Genomic DNA, 24,571 nt, shown 5'->3' with positions numbered 1-24,571 from the left:
GAAAGCCCCTTTGACTTGTGGAGTACCTCAGGGTTCAATTTTAGGGCCAATTTTATTTGCTTTATTGGCTTCCTTTAGGATCAATTTTTAAGAAATATAACATTCAGTTTCACTGCTTTGCTGATGATGTGCAGTTTATCTACCTCTGAACCTTAAAACAAACTCATCTGCCATCCTACAGACTTGCTTTCAAGAAGTCAAAGACTGGATGTCTTTAAACTTTTTGAATCTAAATGAAAGCAAAACAGAGATTGTGGTCTTTGGTGACCTTGACCTTTCTGCCCTTGGTCCACTCGCCTCCTACTGTCGTTCATCTGCTAAGACCCTTGGTGTTTTTATAGACAGCTCTTTTAAATTCGAGAAGCAGATCAACACAGTGGTCAAAACAAGCTTCTTCCAGCTTAGACTTAAGTAAAATCAGGCGTTACCTGCCCCCAAATCAGCTGGAAAAGGTTGTGCACGCCTTGATCACGTCTCGTTTAGACTACTGCAATTCTTTGTATGTTGGTCTTAATCAGTCGTCTCTGCATCGTCTACAGATGGTGCAAAATGCAGCTACGCGTCTGCTCACTGGAGCCAAACGGCACCAACACATTTCTCCTGTTTTAGCTTCACTGCACTGGTTGCCTGTTGCTTTTAGAATTGATTTTAAGATTTTGTTGCTTGTTTTTAAATCAATTCACGGTCAAGCCCCATTCTATTTATCTGATATGCTGTCATTGTACACTCCAGGAAGAGCTCTGCGCTCCGCGGACCAGAGTTTACTGGTCTGTCCCAGATCTAAGCTAAGGACCAGGGGAGACAGAGCCTTTGCTGTTGTGGGGCCCAAGCTCTGGAACTCTCTGCCATTGAATGTCCGACTGGCTCCTTCAGTTGACTCTTTTAAAGACATTTTTTGCACTGGCTTTTAATACAAGATGAGCTGAACACTGCCACATCTTTTACTGTCTTGTTGATTTATTTTGTTCTTGTATTTAACGATATAATTTTAAATCCTTTTATTGTACAGCACTTTGGGGCAGTGTTGACTGTTTGTAAATGTGCTTTATAAATAAACCTGACCTTGACCTATACCCTTTTCAGGAGGGAGGGAGAGACAGAGTCCCCCTTCAGCCAGCAGGGATAACTCCGTTTTTGTACAGGGTTCAAATAATGAATCATTTTTGTTTCGAAATTGTGTTAGAGTGTGCAAGTTCACCTGGATGAATGTCTGGTTGTGCAGAGTAGCACTGGCCTGCTGCAGCCCGACACACTGCTCCTGGTCCTGCTCCAGAGCCAGTGAGTAGATGGAGAAGAAGGGCATGTGGGGCTGGAGAAAAGAACAGAACCAGCACAGTTTTTACAGTCTGCTCTGCAAATCATCACTGACACCAAGAGGCGGAATAATGAATTTTACATGTGTTATGTTGTGTTTGCAGGACTGGTAGAGTCTCTGGAGGCCCTTGGAGAACTCCATCTCTGTTAAAGACAAACAAATGAACAGAACAATGTCAGCACACATTTCTACATAGGTCCAGTTAGTACCAGAATTCAACTACCGATTAGTTAAAATCACTGAATAATCCTCAACATTCCCCTCAGTAATCCTCTTAAATGTTTGGCATAAATATTGACAATTACTAATTATAATCAAGTTATCTGAGGATAAATTTTTATTTTATGATAAGACTGTGTATTTTAAGTCAGACCAAAAATTACACATGTGGCCCTTTCAGCCACATGTGCTACTGTAAAGTCTTTTTTTTTTTGATAGAGTTTTGTGTGCTGAATAAAACATTCATTCATTCATAACCCTCATTTCAAGAGGAATCCGCTAATCACAAGACTATGAAATGATCAAAACTGTCAATTTTTTGTGCGTCGATGAAACTGCTCACCGAGAGATGTTCTCTTTTCCACATAACTGATCAGGTCCTTGATGTACTTGGAGATGGTTTTGGCATAGAGTAGGGCAGAGTCCACCCCGCCCTCACTGCGTTGGAGGATCACGTCCACTTCTTCACCTTTTCCTGCAGACACCGAACACCAACAAGCCCCAGTCACTCATCTCTGCAGTCAGTGTTGACAAATAATAAAGGTTTTAGGGGAGGTGTCATTTGAGCGTCGGGTGTGAAGATTCATCATAGATCAAAGATTGTTGGCCCTCTAGTGTGTGCTGATGTTGTCCTGTCTGCTGGTTTGTCATCAGGGTTACTCAAGTGTTTGGATCAGTAAACATTTAATTTGTTAGGGGGGTAAAGCACAATCCAAGATTTTGGTGTAGATGCAGGAGATCCTCAGCATCACACTATGAAGCAGTTCACCATTTTCATAATTTTTTTTTTTTTTTTTACACATCTGAAGAAGGTTTGACCACTGGAATAGGCTCCAGGTCCCCCATGACCCAGAATTGGAGTAAGCAGGTATATATATATATATATATATATATATATATATATATATAAAAATAAAAATAAAAAAAAAAATCAATGGAGGAAGAAAGGTTTGGATAATTTGGGTTCATATGATTTAACCTCCCAGTTACAAATACACATGAATAAAAATCCCAGCAGCAAGTGGAGAAGCCAGTGATACATACCCATGTCCTGCAGGTCACTCCTGAAGTTACCGCCATCTCCCCCATGGGCCGACATGGTATATAAGTTCTCCATTGACTAAAAAGAACAACATTTGTTACAATGTAAAAGCTGAAATGAAATCTAAGCATCAGCAAAGGGATTTACTACCTAGAACAGCCTTTCTCACCACCTCACTCACCACTGTGAGCTGTATGCCAATGCTGGCATGCCCTCTTTTACAATAAGGTGATATACACATTGGATGACTGATTCATAAAACTCTTATAGGACTGGTTCTGATCTATTTATCCAGTTTACTTCAGAGATCTGAAAGCCATTATGCTCTGTATTTGAATGACATGTTACACTTTCATGTAACTCGTGTCCACACTGAAATGGGAAAGAAAGTTTTTAGTTTTTCTACTCCCTTTGATTGGAATGTCTGAACTGAAACCATCTGGGTTGATTTCTTTGAACACCATCTGCTATATTTTAAGAGATCGCGAACGAAATTCCTTTGCACAGTGCCCGTGTTTCTAAATTCTAATTTGTTTTATCCTACACATCGTTACAATTTACAATGACCAAGATGATTGTATTTTATTAACGTTCTCATGATGATCTTAACCCTTTATCTACAGCGATGGCACCCACGCCATATTTTTCATATGCGTTTTTTTTTTTTTACCGTAACTCCGCCATAGTTTGTCCAATCCGAATGATTCAAAGTGCATTATTAAGCTAACACCAAGGGCTTTCCAATGATATATGGTGTATTACGGTAAACGTAATCCTGTGACGTCATCACGCAGAGGAAAAACGCGGACGTTTCACACTAGTGCGCCGCTGATTCTCATTACCGTAAGTACTCATGTAAGCCCTCAATCTGTAAAATTTCAACACTGACAGCAAGCCAAGAACCCATGCTTTCCAACAGTATGCTATATGTTGCATATATTACAGTAAAGTGTGTTCGGTGACTTTTGAAACGAGGGAAAAGTATGAAAAAGAGCGCAAAAGTGACAAAAGTACAGAGACAGACAGCAAACAAATGTAGTAATTTTTGAGGAAAAGGCAGGGTGTTAGTGTTATTTGTGAAGGTGTGTGCATGTTTGTGTGATGGCTCCATCAGCCACAAGCCACTGCCCGGTGCCAACAAGCAGTGGAAACCCAACTTGCCAGCGATCCACAAAGGGGTGACGTTCTTGCAAGAGGTCAACCTGCTGGATGTGCAAACTTTGTAAAATTGGCCTCTGTCTTCAGCCAGACAGAAACTGTTACAAACAGTACCACACTGACTGATGTAGTTTAGATCTAATTTTGATTCTTGGTTATATATTTGTATATAGTTTGACACTTTGTTTTATTCATATTGTATAATTTTGCACAAAATGAGTGATTTATTGCACATTTTAATAATACAGATAATTGATATATTTATATATAGTTTTGCACTTTGTTGTTATTCATATTGTTTGGTTCTGCACTTTAAAAATGGTTACTTTTGCCACATTTTTGCCTTGTAAAATGTTTACTTTTGCCACATTTTTGCCTTGTAAAATGTTTACTTTTGCCACATTTTTGCCTTGTAAAATGTTTACTTTTGCCACATTTTTGCCTTGTAAAATGTTTACTTTTGCCACATTTTTGCCTTGTAAAATGTTTACTTTTGCCACATTTTTGCCTTGTAAAATGTTTACTTTTGCACTGTTTCTGAGTTCTAGACACACAAAATTAATTATTTTGATTGTAAACACATACAGCTTCCTGTTAAAAATGTGAAATCCAAACTTCCTTTACATAATCATTTTTTCAATAAAAAACTGAAAAAAAAATCAAGTTCGTTTTTGTGTTTTTTCTCATTTTAAATGCTAAAACTTACAAATAATGTGTATAAATAGTTAATCAGGTGTAATATAATTGAAATTCAGGTACTATTGGAAAAGGGTACCAAAGCACACAAACATAGAATATTATTTCTTAATTTTATTGCTATAATAAATTATAACCAATTGTCCATTTATAGCCTCAGTAGGTAAAGGGTTAACTTGTCTATTATGACGTGTGCTCCTACCTTTCTTGGGCAGATCACCCTTGTAAAAGAGGTTTCGATCTCAGTGAGCTTTTATCAGGTTAAATAAAGGTTATTATTAATCTCAAACAGTGGTCCGTAAGCAACCACTAGTGGTCCTTGAGTACATTGGCAAAATATCACATTTTAAATTAATATCATATTCTAACTGAAAGATGTTTCTTAAAATCGTTTAACAACAACTCCGAAGCCTACTGCCTACAAGTATTTTCATTAACTCTCAACCCATATGTAAATTATTGTTTTTACCCAAATGGCCAAAATATGGCCACTGGGTATAGGGCTTCGCCTCCATCCGTCAATCTGTGCTCAGCATAAGTCCAGTCCTACAACCCCTGACAATAATTATGGAATCACTGGCCTCGGAGGATGTTCATTCAGTTGTTCAATTTTGTAGAAAAAAGCAGATCACAGACATGACACAAAACTAAAGTCATTTCAAATGGCAACTTTCTGGCTTTAAGAAACTATAAGAAATCAGGAAAAACAATTGTGGCAGTCAGTAACGCTTACTTTTTTAGACCAAGCAGAGGGGGGAAAAAAAATGGAATCACTCAATTCTGAGGAATAAATTATGGAATCACCCTGTAAATTTTCATCCCCAAAACTAACACCTGCATCAAATCAGATCTGCTCGTTTGTCTGCATCTAAAAAGGAGTGATCACACCTTGGAGAGCTGTTGCACCAAGTGGACTGACATGAATCATGGCTCCAGCACGAGAGATGTCAATTGAAACAAAGGAGAGGATTATCAAACTCTTAAAAGAGGGTAAATCATCACGCAATGTTGCAAAAGATGTTGGTTGTTCACAGTCAGCTGTTTCTAAACTCTGGACCAAATACAAACAACATGGGAAGGTTGTTAAAGGCAAACATACTGGTAGACCAAGGAAGACATCAAAGCGTCAAGACAGAAAACTTAAAGCAATATGTCTCAAAAATCGAAAATGCACAACAAAAATGAACGAATGGGAGGAAACTGGAGTCAACGTCTGTGACCGAACTGTAAGAAAGGAAATGGGATTTACATACAGAAAAGCTAAACGAAAGCCATCATTAACACCTCAACAGAAAAAAACAAAGTTACAATGGGCTAAGGAAAAGCAATCGTGGACTGTGGATGACTGGATGAAAGTCATATTCAGTGATGAATCTCGAATCTGCATTGGGCAAGGTGATGATGCTGGAACTTTTGTTTGGTAACGTTCCAATGAGATTTGTAAAGATGACGGCCTGAAGAGAACATGTAAATTTCCACAGTCATTGATGATATGGGGCTGCATGTCAGGTAAAGGCACTGGGGAGATGGCTGTCATTACATCATCAATAAATGCGCAGGTTTACATTGATATTTTGGACACTTTTCTTATCCCATCAATTGAAAGGATGTTTGGGGATGATGAAATCATTTGTCAAGATGATAATGCATAATAATGATAATGCATCTTGCCATAGAGCAAAAACTGTGAAAACATTCCTTGCAAAAAGACACATAGGGTCAATGTCATGGCCTGCAAATAGTCCGGATCTTAATCCAATTGAAAATCTTTGGTGGAAGTTGAAGAAAATGGTCCATGACAAGGCTCCAACCTGCAAAGCTGATCTGGCAACAGCAATCAGAGAAAGTTGGAGCCAGATTGATGAAGAGTAGTGTTTGTCACTCATTAAGTCCATGCCTCAGAGACTGCAAGCTGTTATAAAAGCCAGAGGTGGTGCAACAAAATACTAGTGATGTGTTGGAGCGTTCTTTTGTTTTTCATGATTCCATAATTTTTTCCTCAGAATTGAGTGAGTCCATATTTGTTTCCCCTCTGCTTGGTCTAAAAAAGTAACCGTTACTGACTGCCACAATTTTTTTTTTCCTGATTTCTTATAGTGTTTCTTAAAGCCAGAAAGTTGCCATTTGAAATGACTTTAGTTTTGTGTCATGTCTGATCTGCTTTTTTTCTACAAAATTAAACAACTGAATGAATATCCTCCAAGGCCGGTGATTCCATAATTTTTGCCAGGGGTTGTATTACTGCCAGGGTCTTCAAATTCACAGGGAACATTTTTGGGACACAGACCTTGGACAAGTTTAAAGATGGCTAACATTGACCTATTTTAAGAGATCAAAAGGTCACACTGTTTCCTATTTTTATGCTCATACGGCCGAGGGTATTTTAGAATTGCATTATATTTGAATATTTGGGGAGTTATATGGTCCATGAGAATTTTTTTTTGGCCAAGTTGATCCTGTGTCTGAAAATGTTTGAGAAACGCTGGCCTAGATGAAGCTTGGAGATGAACAATGTCACAGCCATGTGAGGACTTGAGGTACAGAGTTTCACACCTGCACTTTGTGTAATGCCGTCGGTGTTGGGACCACTCACCCTGCTCTTCTCTGTGGGCAGCAGGGACAGCAGGGTGCTGCTGTCCACCTCACCCATCAGCAGCTCAGATACACTAAAGACAACAAGAGACATCATCACAACAACACACTGTACACATGATGATGAAATGAGAAACAAAAAGGGAGAAAGTCATGACGGTAACATGGTAAAAGTCAGAGAAGGCTTTTCTTCTCCAACTCTGTTATTGGTGAAAACAGCAGATTCTTACTGGAGAAATTCATCTGTTGGCAATTCCAGACTGGTGGTGGTGGTAGGTGGGTTACTGTAACGTAGTTAGTACCTCCACCAACAAAGTTGGTTGAACGAATTTTCAAACATTCATAACTCTTGTCAAAAAAGATAAAATTTCTTTCATATCTGACAGCGTTATGTAGGATGGTATCCTTTATCAACTGATAAAGTTTTATCCAGATCTGATCCAGATTACAGATTCTGTGGCCATTTAAACTTAACATTGAAAATCCCATTTAATGTATATTTTACATTATATCTTAATCAAATGTGCCCCAATCACACTCATATTTGAAAGTGAGGTGCAGACTGGCACTCTATCACCTGACAAAATTTTGATCTGGATTGTGGGTTTTATGGACACTTGAATTTAATACTGAGAAGCCCATTTGGTGTACATTTTGCACTATCTCAATCAAAAGTGCCTCAATCACTCATTTTTCTGTTATGGATTTACCTATACCACTAAAATTGTATGGAGGTTCCAATTTTATGCCTGTTTGTCTTCCAGTTATCAGTTGAAAACCAAGCGCCAAAAAGCAATGACAGATTGTGCACAGCAGAGATAACCAATGTTCTGTGAAGATTATCTGAACGAGAATTCAAAAACCGAAGGAAAAAAAAAATCAAAACTTCTGATTCAAGTGCATGAACTAAATACATCCTCCTGACATTTGATCACATCTAACTTATCTCATGGAAAAACCACTTCTAACAGAATTCTGACCTTAAACATTTTTTCCCAAGGTAAAGTTTTGTGGAATTGGAAACGAGTGTTGGTGGAGGTTTGTGCTCTATGAACACGGCGCTCTTGTGAAGCCTGTATTTGCGCTGTTGTGATTCTCAAAGTCATGTTTGTCAAATCTTGCATAACTATATGAAGCATCAATATCTGCTGTCCACGAGCGACAACATAAACTAAAACAAAACCTGAAATCTCCATAATGCTGTTTTTCTGATCATGACAGAAGATTTGTCAAATGGAGCAACCAAGAAAAGAGGAAACTGACTCCAGAGACGTGTTTCAGCCGTCTGACTGCTCACTTCCTCCTGAAGGGCACCGACAGACCGCTAACCCCTGATGCGGCACAAAGACTGATATGATGAAACCTGCCGCATTTACATATAAGAACACTGCCGAGTTTAACTCCCTTTAAATTAACTGCAAAGTCTAGGTCAGTGTTTCACCTTGGAAAACACAAGCTTATGTCATTTCAGATTAAATAGAGGGAAAATGAGTCATTTTTCTTCCCCTCCTCCACAGTAATCTCTAGTTTGAAGCAGTCTGGCAGCAAACTGCATTTTCAACTTCTGGTTTTGTGTCACAACGGAGAAGAAACCACTTCCTGTTTTCAGCTCTGCCTCATGCAAATGTGTCACCCTCACAGCACAAAAAAACGCCACACTATTTCACCAACACACACACACACACACACCAAACAGCAGTTACAGGTGCGTAAACTGAAAAATTCTGCAGATTTACTGAAGAAATCTGTAAATGTTTTATGTTATCAAATCAAAATAAAGAGATCCATTCTTAAAGGATCAGGAGCGCTCACAGAGTCGATGCCGGCGAGCGCAGCGATGGTTATTCTCACACAGACATTTGAATTGACTCAGAAAAAAGGTCACAGTCAAAAAACCGCCTCTGAAGTCACATGGCAGGGTTTGGGGGTGGGGGGGGGGTCCTGTCATCAGTCATCATGGCTCAGTGACAGTTTATTATTGGGTAACAGGACATCAAAGGCCACAGACGCATGTAGTAGTTAATCAGGTCATGTGTTACACTCACTCCATTTCTTGGTTGTTTCCATTGAACTGGTTGTGATACATTAAAATGGATTATTTATGAAGCCTTAATTTTGAGTTTTATTTAATTCAGATCATGTTGTAAACCTTTTCTCCCCACTTTGAGATCACTTATTTATTTACATTTTTTTTGTATAATGAAGCCTGATTTCAGTTATTTTCACACCTCAAAACAAAGTGTGTAATGCGCCCTCTGAAAAGCACCGTTTTGCTGGACATTTGTGTACAAAGTACTCACTTGCTACTAAAAGCAACAGCAATGGTCTCGATGGCCTTCTCAAAATCCATCTTATCTGCCTCGTTACAGGCCTCATAGTGGAAACCTTTAAAAACAAAACCAGTACAATTTGAGTTCTGAATATAACATAAAATGATGACTAGCTATATAAACATACACACACATTACCAAAAAACATACGACTTCATTTCACCGTTGAGTGCAGAAGTGTGATAGTTAAATATTTAAAATGAGTTTGACACCAATTTATCAAAGTGTGAAAGACAAAATGGCATTTCATCAGCATTTAAAATCTATCTTACAGGCAAAAAAAAAAAAACAGGTGAAATCCTCACTGTACATCTGACTGACCTTTGACCTTGGATATGAGTTTGCCGGCAGCGGTGAGGATCTCCACAGTGTTGAGCAGCGGGTAGGTGTTGATGATCTGGCGGAGAACACGCAGCACCTCCCCCAAACACTCGTGAGCCGCGGGCCGCTGACCTTCCTTACCTGGATTTGGGAGAAGAGGGACACTTTAAGATCTGAATCAATGTGGTGTCGGATGAACCAAACATCTTTTCCACTTCACAGTCTTGCGTCAGCAGAGTTACAGCTTCATGGTAGAGTGGCACAGAAAAAAAAAAAAAAAAAAAACTTTCTTAAAAGGACAAAATCCAGTTTGCCAAAAGTTACAAGACAGACTCCAACCTGGATTTCATAATTTTCTTTTGTTTTACTTTAATCACAACCACAGAAGCCTATAACTCCTTCAGAGCTGTCATGGGTATCTTCTGGCTTCCCTCATTAATTTCCTTCTTCCGTGATCACTCAGTTTTTGAGACCTGCTTCACACCAAAGACACCCACACAAAAACGGTGCCGAAACTGCCTTTGCCACACGTAGAATTTGACTGATTCCCGTGTTAGTCCTTAATAACTGAAGTTCCCAAATCTCATCGGCTTTCCAGTTGGGTATTTTATTGGCATCTTCTTGTAAATGGCCTTTCTTTTCTCCGTGATGTTTGCATCCTTCCTATTTTGTGGTGTCACTGGATAGACATGTCACGAACACACTCACTGTAAATCTTCGGGACAGTGACCTGCCCTGTTCACACGAGGTCAACCCATGATGAACCTTTGGAGAGCAAAGTCAGGTTAATGTCCAACATTAATCACAAGTCAGAACAGTGACTTGGATGTATTCACGTTGGAGCCCTGCACAGGACTACTTTCTCTGTCCTGAGCCTGCTGAATTTCAGACTATCACTGCCCACACCCGCAACATGCGTTACACTCCTGCCTGTTACCGCACACACTTGTCCAGTCCCACCCGCGAAACTGAGAATTTATGCATGTACAATGATAGAGATGCATTCATTTTGTCTTTCTTCCTGTCTCGTGCGAGAAAATGCGTCATTTAGGCTATTATTAAAGAGATTCATGTGGTTGTTTAGATTCCCTGTCCTGTAAGTCTTCACTGATTCACTGATCAGGAATAGCATTGCTATTTGTTTTTTATTTCGTATAAAACCGTTTCAGGTGACAGTTCAGTAACTCGCTGCGCTGTCTCTCTCTTTCTGTCTCTGTTCGCTCCCATTATGTCCGCTGCTCCTGTTAAATTATTTAAGATGAAAGTAGTGTATAATACTTTACACTATTCTTCTTTGTTGACCATGTCATCTTATTGCTTCTGTTCCCGTAGTGTTTAATTTTAGCTGCCCGTTACCGCCCGCAGTAAAGTTCTGACTGCCCGCTCCTGCAAAATTTGCATTCGGTCCCGTGGGAACCAATACCAATGCAGCCCTCAAGTTCAAGTATCCAAAACAGACACATGATTCAAGAGAATTAATGCGCAAGCCATGGTCACACACTGCAGATTGGACACCGTTCATCTTGGATGACAAGCTTTCAAAAAAAGGCTTAAAGTCCAGAGACAGCGCAGGTCTGTGGTCTTCCAGCAGAAGGCTAATCTCCGGCATAGTTACAGGTGCAGCAAGCGGCGAAGTTTTTCTGTCTCATTCAGGCTTACTTTTAGAATTGGACATTTTTCAGGTGATCAGAAAGTGGTGAATATGAAAAATAAAAATGATTCCAAGCAAAAACTACGAGATTTGCAAGGCAAAAAAGAAAAAAAAAAAAACCCCACTGAATAGTGCAGCAGAGCAAGCCAAATACGCATCAACTCTCTAAACGTCATAGCTGAAATTCTCCCTGCTGACATGGTTCAATATGATCAGGTGTAGCACAGGGACCTAACAAACCATTACAACAAAAAAAATAAAAAATAAACCCAGCTTGTTCTAAATTCAGCAACAACTCAGTAAACCACCTTCATGGTAAATAGACATTTCTGCAGCGCTTTTCCATCCGATGATGATACCAGACATTCACACCATGCAAGACCCACAGATGCACACCGAGAGGAACCTGAGATTTATGGACATTGCTCAAAGGTTGTGAGGGATCCCCCCCCGACTGTAGACTTGGACCCATTACACAGTAATATCTTATGCTCAACTGAAATAAACTGTTAGCTTTCAAAACACACACCACCAGTCAAAGGTTTGGACACACTTTCCCCATTCAGTTGAACAGGAAAGTGTGCCCATGTGTGCACATGTTAAGTGCTGCAAAAAGATTGGGGGACTTAAAATGTGCCTGTATCATAGACCTTCAGCTTTAACTCAGAGTTAAACAAAAATCACATGAAGCATTTTGGAATTACAGCCTTTTTATAAACAGTCCCTCCATTTTCAGAAACTGGACAATCTAAATTATTATTATTTATATACAAATCAGACTTACACCCAGTTTTCTTTGGAAAAGTCAGGTGATGGATACATGAACATTTTAAAGTCACTGCGTATGTCTTAGACTTCATTTACGTCAATCGTTAAATACAAACAGGAGGTTACTTTACAAGTGCAAGAAGGAGACGTGAAGAAAGCCACCACACACCTACGTCACTTCTGGAGTTACAGGCTCCTGTGACTGTGATTATAGAAACTCAGGATCATTCAACTTTTTTTTTTATTTTTTTTTCAATTTCCATCTTTATGAAGACACAAGGAACAGTAAAAACAAACAAACAAAGGCAACAACCAAAAACAGCAAACTGCCAGACCAGAGACAACGAAGTGGTATAAACATACAACTGACTAGATCTATATCAAATTTACACAGTCAGAAGCTTTTATCCATGAGCAATAATCTGGCATTGAGCCAGGAAAGATCCCCATATTGCAACATGTCTGTGTTGTCTGTCCGTATTGTCCAGGCGAAGACGTTCCATCTGTATCGCCGAGACCATTTCTCTAAGCCAATGTTCAAAACTTGGAGGGTTGGTAGATTTCCAGGTCATCAGGATAAGTTTTTTGGCAACTACCATTCCGAGTTGTAATGCTGACCATAAATCAGTTGTGTATCCCAAGCTGATAGAAGAACATCCGAATATTGCAATATGGTGATCTGGTTTAATATCTCTGGAATAACATTTAGAAAACCAATTAAAAATTGCAGACCAAAACCCAAATACTCTGGGGCAAAACCAAAACAGATGCGCTAGTGTTCCTTCAACAGAAGGACATTTATCACATTGAGACGATACATTGGAAAACATTTTGCTTTGAATAATATAATCTGTGAATTACTTTGTACTGGATAAGTCTATAGCGACTGTTAATGGAACAGGACTGAACCTCTGACATGGCTTCATCCCATAGTTCATATGGTACTTCTGAAATGAGATCTTTAGCCCAGGATACACGCGGATGTTCAGTGGAAACATGAATGATAAAACTATCAACAAACCTGGAAATCAAATGTTTAGAGTTGGGACAAAGCCTTAGATTGTCATAAAATGAGTGTGTGTTTGGAATAAATTTAAAGTCTTTAAATGTTTCATATAGTGCCTAATTTGTAGATAGCGAAAGAAATGTGAATTTGGAATATTGTACTTATGATGTAGTTGGGCAAATGAGAGAAAATGACCATCTATATACAGATCGGCAAAAGATGAAATGCCCCTCTCTCTCCAAAAGTTAAAGGCAGCATCCATCTGCCCAGGTTTAAAGAGAATTGTTGCAAATCTGAGCATAGATACAGTCTTTATGGAGTTGAGTTCCCATTTTAATCTGACGCAAGATACGCACAGAATTTCTCAAAATAAAGTTTTGCTGGTTCAAATTTTCTAGTGTGACACTTGAAAATAAAAGTGTATGTAGTGAAATGTTAGCCTCGGGAGCCTCAAGTTGTAACCAAGAGGGGACGGCACCTCGTCCCTCTCGGTTGATAGAGCTCCCTTGTTTCCAATAGGTGAGGGCCCTGGAGTTGGTGGCCCAATAATAATGTTTAAAGATTGGGAGACCAAAGCCTCCTTTATCCATTGATTTATAGAGATGAGCCTTAGATATCCTATGAGATTTAAAACCCCAGACAAAAGGCAGGATAATAGAGTCCAATTTTTAAAAAAAGGATGCACTAAGATAAATGGGCAAGTTCTGAAACAAGCATAAGAATCTTGGTAGAATAACCATTTTAATTGCATTGACTCGTCCTATCATAGTTAGTGGTAAGATTCTCCAGGCCTCAATATTACTTTTAAGCTTTTCCATTGAATCAGAAAAATTTGCCTTAAATAGATTTTTGGGATCTTTATTTAATTTTAACCCCAGGTAATTGAAATGATGATTTACTACGCTAAAAGGAACAGATTCTAGAAATACTTTAGGCAGTTTATCCCCAAGAGGCATAAGCTCACTCTTTCCCCAATTTATAATATAACCAGATATATGACCGAATGAGTTGACATAGTCCAAAAGGGTAGAAATAGATGTTTTTGGATCAGATAAAGAAATAAGCAGATAATTTGCATAGAGAGTTACACAAATCTCGATATTGCCCAACTTAATACATTTAATACTGGGATGTTCGCAAATCCCTATGGCCAATGGTTCCAGTACAATGATGAAAAGCAGGGGGGACAGCGGATCACCCTGCCTCACTCCTCTTCCCAGAGAAAATTGTTTAGACTTGTTTCCATTAGTAAGAATTGAGGATCTGGGATCAGTGTACAAGATCTTGACCCACTGAATAAAGGTATTACCCTGACCAAATTTTTCAAGCGCTCTGAGAAGATAAGGCCATTCTACGGTATCAAAGGCCTTTTGTGCATCTAAAGACAGTATGGCAGCACCATCAATTTTATTTTTATGTGAATACAGGATGTTCAGGATCTTCCAAACATTGCAAAATGAATATCCACCGAGGATAAACCCTGTTTGATCGGGATGTAAAATATGCTCTATGCATTTTCCTAATCTTGTTGCTAAAATTTTGTAATTATTTTTAGATCATAATTTAATAGAGCGATGGGTCTATAGCTGCTCAGGTCAGTGTCATCCTTTCCTTTCTTCAACAGGACACAAACATTTGCCTTGCAAAGAGATGATGGCAACAGCTTATTGGCAAAAGTGTGACATATCATTCTTAATAACAGTGGGACCAACTTGCTTCCAAAGGCCTTAAACTCTGGGCCAAACCCATTAGGTCCAGGAGCCTTTCCAGAAAGAAATGACTTTATGGCCTCCAACAATTCACTAGAAGTAAACTCTGAGTCCAAATAGTCCCGCGTGGCAGCTTTTAGATGTGGAAAATGAAGAGAGGAAAGAAAGGCTTCAATATCTTCCTTTGTAGCATTAGTTTTTGATGAATAAATATCGGAATACAAGTCTCTAAAGCAGTCATTAATATCCTGTAAATCTGTCAAAATTGATCCAGAACTAGATCTAACTTTATAGATGGAGCGTTTTGCTTGCTCACCTTTTAATTGTCTTGATAATTTATGAGGTTTTTCGCCCAATTCAAAGATTTTTGTTTTAATTTTATCATTTTGCTGACTTGTTCTCCCAGTAAAGCATTATATTCATATTGATGCTTAAGGATGTTGTTGTAATCTGCCTGCAGTTTAGAAAGTTGATAACTTTGATGTGCAGCTTTTATCTCTCCCCAATTTCTCAATTAAGATATTATTCATCCTCTAATGTAGACTTTAAGAGTTTCCCACAGTGTTGAATCATTGACCTCCCCATTATCGTTAGTCTCGAGAAATAGAGAAATCTGGTCATTGATATGTGTGGAAGGCTGGCTCTGCAAGCAACAGAGTTAAAACGCCAACTATAGGTTTGCTTAGGAAAATTCAGTTGAAGGTTAATACTAACTGGACTGTGATCGGAGATAATTATGTTATGGTATTTACTACATGAAATATTAGAAATGAGTCTGGAATCAACCAAGAAGTAATCTATACTTTATGAAAAAAGGCTGGATCATCTGAATTTGGTCCATATAAATTGACTAGGGTCACTGGAAAACGATTGATGTGCCCCTTTACAATAATAAAACAACCATTAGGATCTGTTACACTAGACAAAGTTAAAAAGGTACAGATTTGTGAAAAAAATGGCTACACCTCTAGCTTTGGATGTGAATGGGGAATGATACACTTGAGAAATCCAATTAGCTCTGAGTTTTTTATGCTGTGTGGCATTAACATGCGTTTCTTGCAAGAAAACAATATCTGCTTTTAATAGCTTCAAATGAGCAAAAACCTTTCCCCGTTTAATAGGGTTGCCCAACCCTCTGACATTCCACATCACCAAGGACAATGAATTAGTTGGATTGTTCCTGTATGTTGACTGAATGTAATATAAAACAGAGTACAGTTGCAGTTTTTAAACGTCTGGCAGTTGAAAATACACAAAGAACAAACAAAAAATAAAATATGCACACTGAACGTGTGTTTGTATGAACCACATACCCACCCGTAGATTCCCCAAATGAAGCTGGGCCGCCTTCATACTAACCTGAGGCCACTGGCCAAACAAAAACTCAGCTGAATAGCCTGATCTATTTTACGACGCTCCTGAGAGGCACAGAAAATGACATTTTGCCTTCATTAAAGCATCAACTTGGTTACTTGTGTTAACGTTGTTGTCCTCCGTCTACTTTAGTTCTTTGTCCATGAAGCATTTTGCTTCAGCAGGACTGCCAAATAGTTACCTGCTCTTGATGATGTACGTGAAGCCGAGCAGGAAAGCGGAGATAATGCTGAATGTTTTTTTCCCCTCAGTGCGCGTAGCACCCCCTTAAAGCTCCGCCGTTTCTCCATGACCTCAGATGTATAGTCGGGAAAGATAACACGCTTTCCACCATATTCCAGGGAGCGTTGTTGGCATATCCAAAGAATCTTCTCTTTGTCCTGGGCGTAGTGCACACACGCGATGAGGGTGCGAGGTTTAGAGCCTTCCGCTGGTTTCGGCTGGAGCGAGCGATGTGCCCTGTCAATCACCACTGGCTTGTCAAAGTTCTCCGCTTTGAGTAATTTGGGAATCAAGTGGGATGCAAAATCGGTCGGTCTCCCCTTTTCTTCTCCTTCACCAATGCCAACTATTTTAATGTTATTGCGTCTATAGATTGCCCCTCTAGATCAGAAAGCTTAGAGCGGAGAGATCTGTTTTCCTGCCGCAACTCATCCATCGCGGATCATTCAACTTTTGTCTGTTCTCATCCCCACAGCTTCAGCGTGGACTGGAGCAGAGGAGGATTTTAATAAAAGAAAGCTGGTTAGATCAACACTCCTATGTGCCTTCTGGAAAACTACCTACGATTCCACGTCTTTTTAAGAAAACTCCACTGAGAACCTGCTTAACAGCTGATGCAACAGACAAAAGCTCAACCATGCAGTTTTTCCAATTACAGCCACAGAAAGCTACAACATGTTTAGAGTTGTCTTGATGTCTTTCCTCACAGGTCTCCTTCTTGCACAGTCACTCAGTTTTTAAGAACAGCCAAGGTGACAGCTTTATCATACAGTCTGCACAAGTCAGACCAGTGACTTGGAAATGTTCACGTATCCAAAACTGAGTGTACAAGTCATTTTTAACTTGACACAATCTTTAGGTGTAGCTTGTTCTGAAATGGAGGAACTGTGTATCCCCTTGAAATCAAGCTGAAATTCTACAATCCAGCCACATCCTGACTGTTTCATTTTAAACCCACTGAGGTAGTGAACAGAGGGGAACAAAAAGAAAGGACAATTAAATAAAAATTCACTGTCCAACAACTAACAGACATAAGAAACTCCAGCGTCAACATACTGGTTTGAGGTTGGTGTTTCTGCACTATTCATACTCATTTCTTCTGTACACACTGTTCAGTTTTTGACCAGGTTCTTCTTTTTTTTTGGGGGGGGGGGGGGTACAGGTTTCATAGGGCAGTGGATTCTCCTACGGTCTGAAAGTGACAGCCTGTAGATGTTTAAGAACACAACAACCTCAACAGACAGGATGCGGTCTCTCTGATAGTTTTCCAAGAGCAGAAACCGGCCTGAGTACTGTGCCACATCTGCTCTACATAGATGATCACAATAAATTACATACGTGAGCTTTTATCTCTTTCAAAAGGATTCAATTCAGACTGAAATTAATAAAACAGGCAACAAACATGAAGAGCTCCAGTGCATGACATGAAGACATGAAACTAAAGCTCAGTTTGTGCTGCCAATTACAAGGTGGTGTTACGTCACAGCGAGCAGATGCTAAGCACGCCACCAGAGGCCGCCCAGCACGGCTTCCTCTTCAGAATGCCAACGCTGGGTGAAGAAGATGGAACACAGCCAGGTAATGGCAGACAATAACCCCCCCACACCAGCAGTGAGAATTAACCCACATTCTTCATTTAGACAAATGCAACTTATATCCACAACTAAATAAACCCAAACTCTTCAACTTAACTTCACATAAAATGAGAACTTTTTGGTGTGGACCACCATATTATTGTCTCACAGAGTTAAAATGAAAATGGAAGCACTTCAAATACTTATCTGTTTTAGTCTGTCTGAAAATATTTTAGTCCATCTATGAGTATAATCTGGCAGGAAACTTTCTACAGAACAAAGTCAGAACTGCGTTAATGTCTATTCCGCAACAAAAGCGGCCGAAGCACAAATAAGGAAGGAGTACAACCTGAGGTTCAAAATGAAGTACTGATTGTTACTCAATACATCAACTAACGCAGTTAAAAACACCAGGGATAAAAGATCACAGGTCAGTTTTTTTCCCCCCTCCCACTCTCATTTTCTGCAAACGTGAGTCTGTCACTTTTCTTATGGCTGTAAGTTGCTATAAACCCATTTTCACATGACTTAACTTAATGGTGATGGACACGCCCTAAAATAGGACGCAGACATCTGTGCTGCACACTTGTTGAAGACGGAGCACCCAAACAATTATTAAAGCAAAGTATTTGATAAACATGTCAAACTGTAAAAATCTTTGAAACATCCAAATTTTAAACTTTCAAGGACCAGATATGTGAAATTAAATAAACAGTCCAGATTAAACTCCTGATCAAATGTGAATTATGAACAGCGGACATAGATAGAGCTCCACAGGGAGGGTAATATTACGATTTTACAGCAGGCCATGGAGCAGGTGATTAGTAACCCTGCAAGGCTTATGATGAATGTGGGTGTGGAATCAATTAGCTTAGTGGGGAAGTTACTGCAGAAAATCCACTATGGTGATAGTTCAGTTTATGTGCCAGGGAGGGAAATTCATCCAGTTGAGACTGTGGCCTGTTGCCGCAGACGTATCCATAAAAAAAAAAATCAGAGGGATATGCTTTGCAAAGGTAATAACCATTACTACATTGGTTGATGTTGAAACTGAGAATGGCCCATTGGCTGCTCCAACAATATCAAATATTTCATGTCTGCTACCTACAACCCGCGTGGAATGTCTCAAACCTAAACCTACTTCCAGACATCTTATATATGCCACTCTGGAACCACTCCTAAATCCAAACAGTCTAACTGTATCCCCACTGAGGTCCTTAGTCTGGGTCTTATTAACATAAGATCACTGTCCTCAAAATCATTGCTGATTAATGATCTAATTATGGATAGCCACTTAGATATGATTGGGTTATGTGAAATCTGGCTTAAACTGACTGCTGTTCTCCCTTTAAATGAGGCCTGTTCACCGGCGTACACATTTAATCACATCCCTCGTGATGTGAAGCAAGGCAGGGGGTGTTGCTCTTATTTATAAATCTAGGTATAGTTTATTAGCTGTTGGGGCTCATAAATATAATTTGTTTGAACATCTGATTCTCCAGTCTGCCCACGATGCTACATATTGCTAAGGTCACAAGAACAAAAAAAATCAGCCATATTACTTTGTCACTGTATATAGGCCCCCTGGCCCATAATCTGAATTCTTAGATGAATTTGGTGCGTTCATCTTTAACTTGCCAACTAGTGCAGATAACATTCTGATTATTGGTGACTTGAAAATTCATATAAATAAGCCTTCTTATCCCCTCTGCAAATCATTTATGGAAATTGTGGATGCATTAGGATTTCGGCAATCAATTCAGGACTCAACACACAGTGGAAATACCCTGGATTTGGTTCTCGCACATGGTATTGCTGTCACAAATATTGACATCATGCCTCTTGCATCAGTGGTCTCTGATCACTCACTTATTAGGTTTATGCTTTCACTGCCATGTTTAGTGGAACAACAACCTTACTTATTGCAGCAACACAACTCCTCAACTACAACTGAAATCGAAGCTAGACTGCCTGATATATCTCAGCTCCACGTATGGAAAATGCCCAATCAGTAGAGTGTTGTGGATAGTTTAAACTCAGTGCTCAAAACTACACATGACACAATCGCGCCACCTTTTGTAAAACCATGCACCCCAAAAACACGGTCACCTTGGTTCAATGATTACTTGATCTCAAGCATAAGGCTAGAGGTCTAGAATGGAAAAGGCATAGTTCAAAATTAGAAGTATTCCACCTTGCGTGGCATGATTTTATCTTAGACTATGAGCATGTGCTACTGGTTACAAAGCCTACCTATTACTCTGATTTGATCAACAAAAACAAGCATAACTCAAAGTTCTAGTTCGACACAGTAGCAACACTTATACATGGACAACCACCTGTAAGACTGTCGTCTTTAACAGCACAAGATTTCTTGGATTACTTTAAGAAAATAGAAGACAACAGGTTAAACATATCCCAGCATGCCTTAACTCAGCCACTATATCCTGCTGTTGGGGAGGGGGGGCATTACTGAGGTATTACCTAGATTCACAGAATTTGATAGTATCTCACTAGGCGTGCTGACAAAATGTCTACAAAAAGTACAACCTGTTTATTTGATCTTATACCAACAAAACTGTTAAGGACCTGTGGCCCACTCTTGGTCCAACGGTGCTGGAAATTATCTCTCATTAACTTCTGGATCTGTTCCTAAATGTTTCAAATTCGCAGTGATTAAACCATTACATAAGAAATCTAATCTTGACCCTAGTGTATAAAAAAAACTATATCAAATGTATCATTTTGCTCAAATTCTGGAAAAAGTGATTTCACAGCAGCTCGTGGACTACCTTACTGAGAATAATCTCTCTGAGCCACTGCAGTCTGCTTTTAGAAAAGAGCATTCCACAGAGACGGCTCTCACTAAAGTGGTGAATGATTTTCTGCTTGCAATGTATTCGGACACCACTACGGTTCTGGTGCTGTTAGATCTTAGTTCTGCATTTGATACCATGGATCATCGTATTCTACTGGAGAATCATTTTAGGATTACTGAGAGTGCCCTTGCATGGTTAACATACCTGAACAGTCATTCTTCTCACTGTTTTTTGAACAATAATACTACCACTAACCTTAGTGACATGAAATTTGCTGTTCCACAGGGGTCCGTCTTAGGCCTCCTGCTTTTCTCACTTTATATAGCACCCCTTGGGCACCACTTTTTTTTTTAGTAACGAGTAATCTAACGCGTTAATCTTTCCAAATCAGTAATCAGATTAAAGTTACTTCTCCATGTCACTGTGCGTTACTATTATTTTTCATTCTGGGTCGACAGCAGCATTAAACTTGGTCCGTGGGCAGGAGGTCGGGGTTCGACTGAACTGCCCACTTTAAGCGAGCTGTGAGCTTTTCATCCACGGTTTTTTTGTAGCTGCTCGACTCATCCTCACCTCTTAAAGGGCGGTGATCAGCACACCTGCACTGAGCTTTACAAAGACATTTTTATACTTTTTTCCCTCCTTTAGAATTCTGAGCCGCTCTGTATCTTCTCGTTAAAAACAGCTGATCCTCCGCGACGTGTCAACAACTAACACTATTTTCCACTCAAATGCACCTAAACTCTCTGAGGACCACATGATGTGAAAACGCAATAAAACTTTACCTGTAAATCTGGTCATGTTTTCTGCATAAATAAATGTTATCCATTCTTTGTGCTCAAACGCCAAAGTAGGGGCGAATCCAGATGGAATGGTGGTGTGGGGCAAGGATGTGCCCCCCCACAACACCCCTAGATTAAAGGTCCAGTTTTGAAGCCGTTTTTTACTACAACTACTAATATTGCTTAAAATAATAATTTCGACAAGTAAAATGTTTAGAGAGAATTTAAATGTTAGAAAAATGTTAGAATTTAATAGTTACATTTATAAACAATGTAGGTTTGAAATTGCAAGTTTTACTGTTACAGTGCTGTCAACAGTTAAATATGAGGTCAAGAAAGAGGTCTTTATTTTACTTTTTATAAAACAAGCATTTATTTTCATTGAAGTCAAGAAAGGGTGACTATAAAGTGAGTTTTGGCAAAACAGGTATCATTGTCATGTTGATGTGGGTTGTTGTCGGCAGCTGGCGAAAGTAACTAAAAAAGTAACTAGTAATCTAACTTAGTTACTTTTACAATTGAGTAATCAGTAAAGTAACTAAGTTACTTTTTCAAGGAGTAATCAGTAATTGGATTACTTTTTCAAAGTAACTGTGGCAACACTGTTGGGCACATATTGCAGCGTTTTGGGATTACCTTTCATTGCTATGCTCATGATACTCAGTTATACATGCGATAACTGCTGATAATCTCATCCATATAAAATCCTTAGAAGATTGTCTTGCATCAGTGAGAAGCTGGATGTCTAGCAATTTCCTACTTTTAAACTCTGACAAGACTGAAATGATGGTTCTTGGTGCAGTGAGACATCGACATCAGTTTGACCCGCTAACGTTAGCCTAGGCTCATGTGTCTTACATCACACTGACAAACTGAGGTACCTTGGGGTAATTTTTGATCTTACGTTGTCCTTTGACCTCCACATTAGAGATATTATGAGGACTGCTTTCTTCCACCTGCGAAATATAGTGAAGATTCGTCCCATCCTGTCTATGGCTGATGCTGAGATCCTGATTCATGCGTTCATCTTTTCTAGATTGGACTACTGCAATGTTCTATTTTCTGGTTCACCGCAGTCCAGCATTAGGGCTCTCCAACTGGTTCAAAATGCTGCAGCCAGATGTTTGAGACAAAGCAGAAAGTTTGACCACATTACACCCATTCTGGCATCTCTTCACTGGCTTCCTGTCCCTGTGAGGTCAGATTTTAAGGTTCTGTTAGTAACCTATAAAATCATCCATGGACTAGCCCATCCCTACCTAGCTGACCTAATTAAACCCTACATACAGGCCCGGGTTTTGCATTCTGAAAGTGCAGGACTACTTTGTGTCCCTATGGTGAATAAAAAGTCTGCGGGTCACAGAGCTTTCTCTTATTGTGCCCCTGGTCTGTGGAATGATCTCCCTGTGTCAATAAAACAGTCAGATTCTATAGAGATTTTCAAGTCCAGACTTAAGATGCACTTATTTTCCCTTTCGTACGGCTAGCATACTGGCATATCTTTTAGTGAAGCTTAGGGCTAGTGGCCCACGATCACCTTAGTATTTCCTGTTTTTCTTGTTGTTTAATGCTGACAAATTATATTGTATTTGTTGTCTTTCTGCCGCCTGACTCTGTTTTTTCCTCTCTGTTTGAGGTGCGGCTCCATCCAGAGGTGGCAGTTTTTCTTCTGCATGCCTCCTGTCTTGTACACCAGCATGTACTCCCAAAATTTCCTGTATATTTGTATTGTCACGTGTGTTGGTAGCATGGTCCAAGCAGAGGGTCACCCCTTTGAGTCTGGTCTGCTTGATGTTTCTTCCTCAAATCATCAGAGGGAGTTTTTCCCTTACCACTGTCGCCTGTGTGGTTACTGTAGGGGTTGGCAAGGTTAGACCTTCTTGTGTGAAGCACCTTGAGGCAACTTTGTTGTGATTTGGCGCTATATAAATGAAAATAAACTGAAACTGAATTCAATTGAAAGTGAAGCACTGAATACACTGTATGAAAAAGTGTTTTATCCACCCAGATAAAAATAAACCCACCTGAGTCACTCACTACTGTTAAATCAGTTGACCTTAATAAATAATAAAAAGTTAACCCTCAGGCCTTTTCAAACTCATATCTAGTATGATTTTATGGAAATATAATAGGAACTGAACATTACTGTGACTGTAAACTTTTGGTTGGCATTTACCTTCGGTGGCGTAATTTTCTCCTATTTTCCTACCTAAAGTTCTACATGTAGTTACCATCTTTACTGCCCTCATGCTTTTTTAACATGTGTGCCATGCTTTTGGTGTATGTAGAGGCAATTTAATATTAATTTTATGCACCTGTATCCACATCCACAACTGTTTTTGTTGTCCAGTATGCCTTGTTTTACTTTTAAACACCAAGAAAAAAAAAAACGTGTTCCTGAAAATCTGCATTACAAACAAGGCTGAATGACAGATTCATGTCGAGACAAAAATTATTCAGCAAAATTTGTCATGACAGCAAGATTCATACATATTCATGTGGTCTTTAATATAAAATTGCCAAATATTTAGGATAGAAGAAAATTAGCTCATTAAGTTTGAACATTTTATCTGTCACAAATTTTAATTTTACTTACATTACTAACTTTTGAGAAATAAAACAATATTTTATGAAGCATAATATGATTCACATTTCCAAAGGAGTATGCAAAAGGGATTTTTTTGCACTGTTTTAAGACTTGCAGTGCAGACAGAGCGCAGGAGAGGAAAAGAGTAACGATAAACAAAAACCGGCTTCCTGTTGGAGACAGAGTGCGGTTCGGCTTTGTGAGAACAGCGGAAACACAGGCCTTCATTTGGAGAAACAGAAAGCTCAGTCACCTGTTACCTTGTTGTGCAAAGCTCAGTCCCCGCCTGCACCGCACACGTCAGTTATATACGGTTAAGACAGATGCGGAGCTCTTACCTTATTCTCACAATGAGCAGAGTGACACACGAAGAGGAAGAGAGAGTACAAACGTTTGAAGCACAATG

At 39.3% G+C, this 24,571-nt stretch overlaps 1 protein-coding gene across 1 annotated transcript in view; it reads right to left on the bottom strand.

Annotated features, from left to right (window-relative positions):
* Positions 1 to 24,571, bottom strand: part of arhgap45b (Rho GTPase activating protein 45b) — a 51,302-nt gene that overhangs the window by 20,982 nt on the left and 5,749 nt on the right. Inside the window, exons 4-10 of the mRNA XM_034180302.1 lie at positions 9,674 to 9,814; positions 9,323 to 9,407; positions 7,024 to 7,096; positions 2,579 to 2,654; positions 1,878 to 2,009; positions 1,397 to 1,458; positions 1,199 to 1,309 (exon numbers count right to left, since the gene is read on the bottom strand). Coding sequence (XP_034036193.1) covers positions 1,199 to 1,309; positions 1,397 to 1,458; positions 1,878 to 2,009; positions 2,579 to 2,654; positions 7,024 to 7,096; positions 9,323 to 9,407; positions 9,674 to 9,814 — 680 coding nt within the window. The remainder of the gene's footprint in view (positions 1 to 1,198; positions 1,310 to 1,396; positions 1,459 to 1,877; positions 2,010 to 2,578; positions 2,655 to 7,023; positions 7,097 to 9,322; positions 9,408 to 9,673; positions 9,815 to 24,571) is intronic.

The sequence above is a fragment of the Thalassophryne amazonica genome, chromosome 10 (genome assembly GCF_902500255.1).
Source record: "Thalassophryne amazonica chromosome 10, fThaAma1.1, whole genome shotgun sequence".
NCBI classification, from domain to species: domain Eukaryota; kingdom Metazoa; phylum Chordata; class Actinopteri; order Batrachoidiformes; family Batrachoididae; genus Thalassophryne; species Thalassophryne amazonica.
Note: the sequence above shows the minus strand (reverse complement) of the source record. Positions and strands in the feature narration are given on the sequence as shown.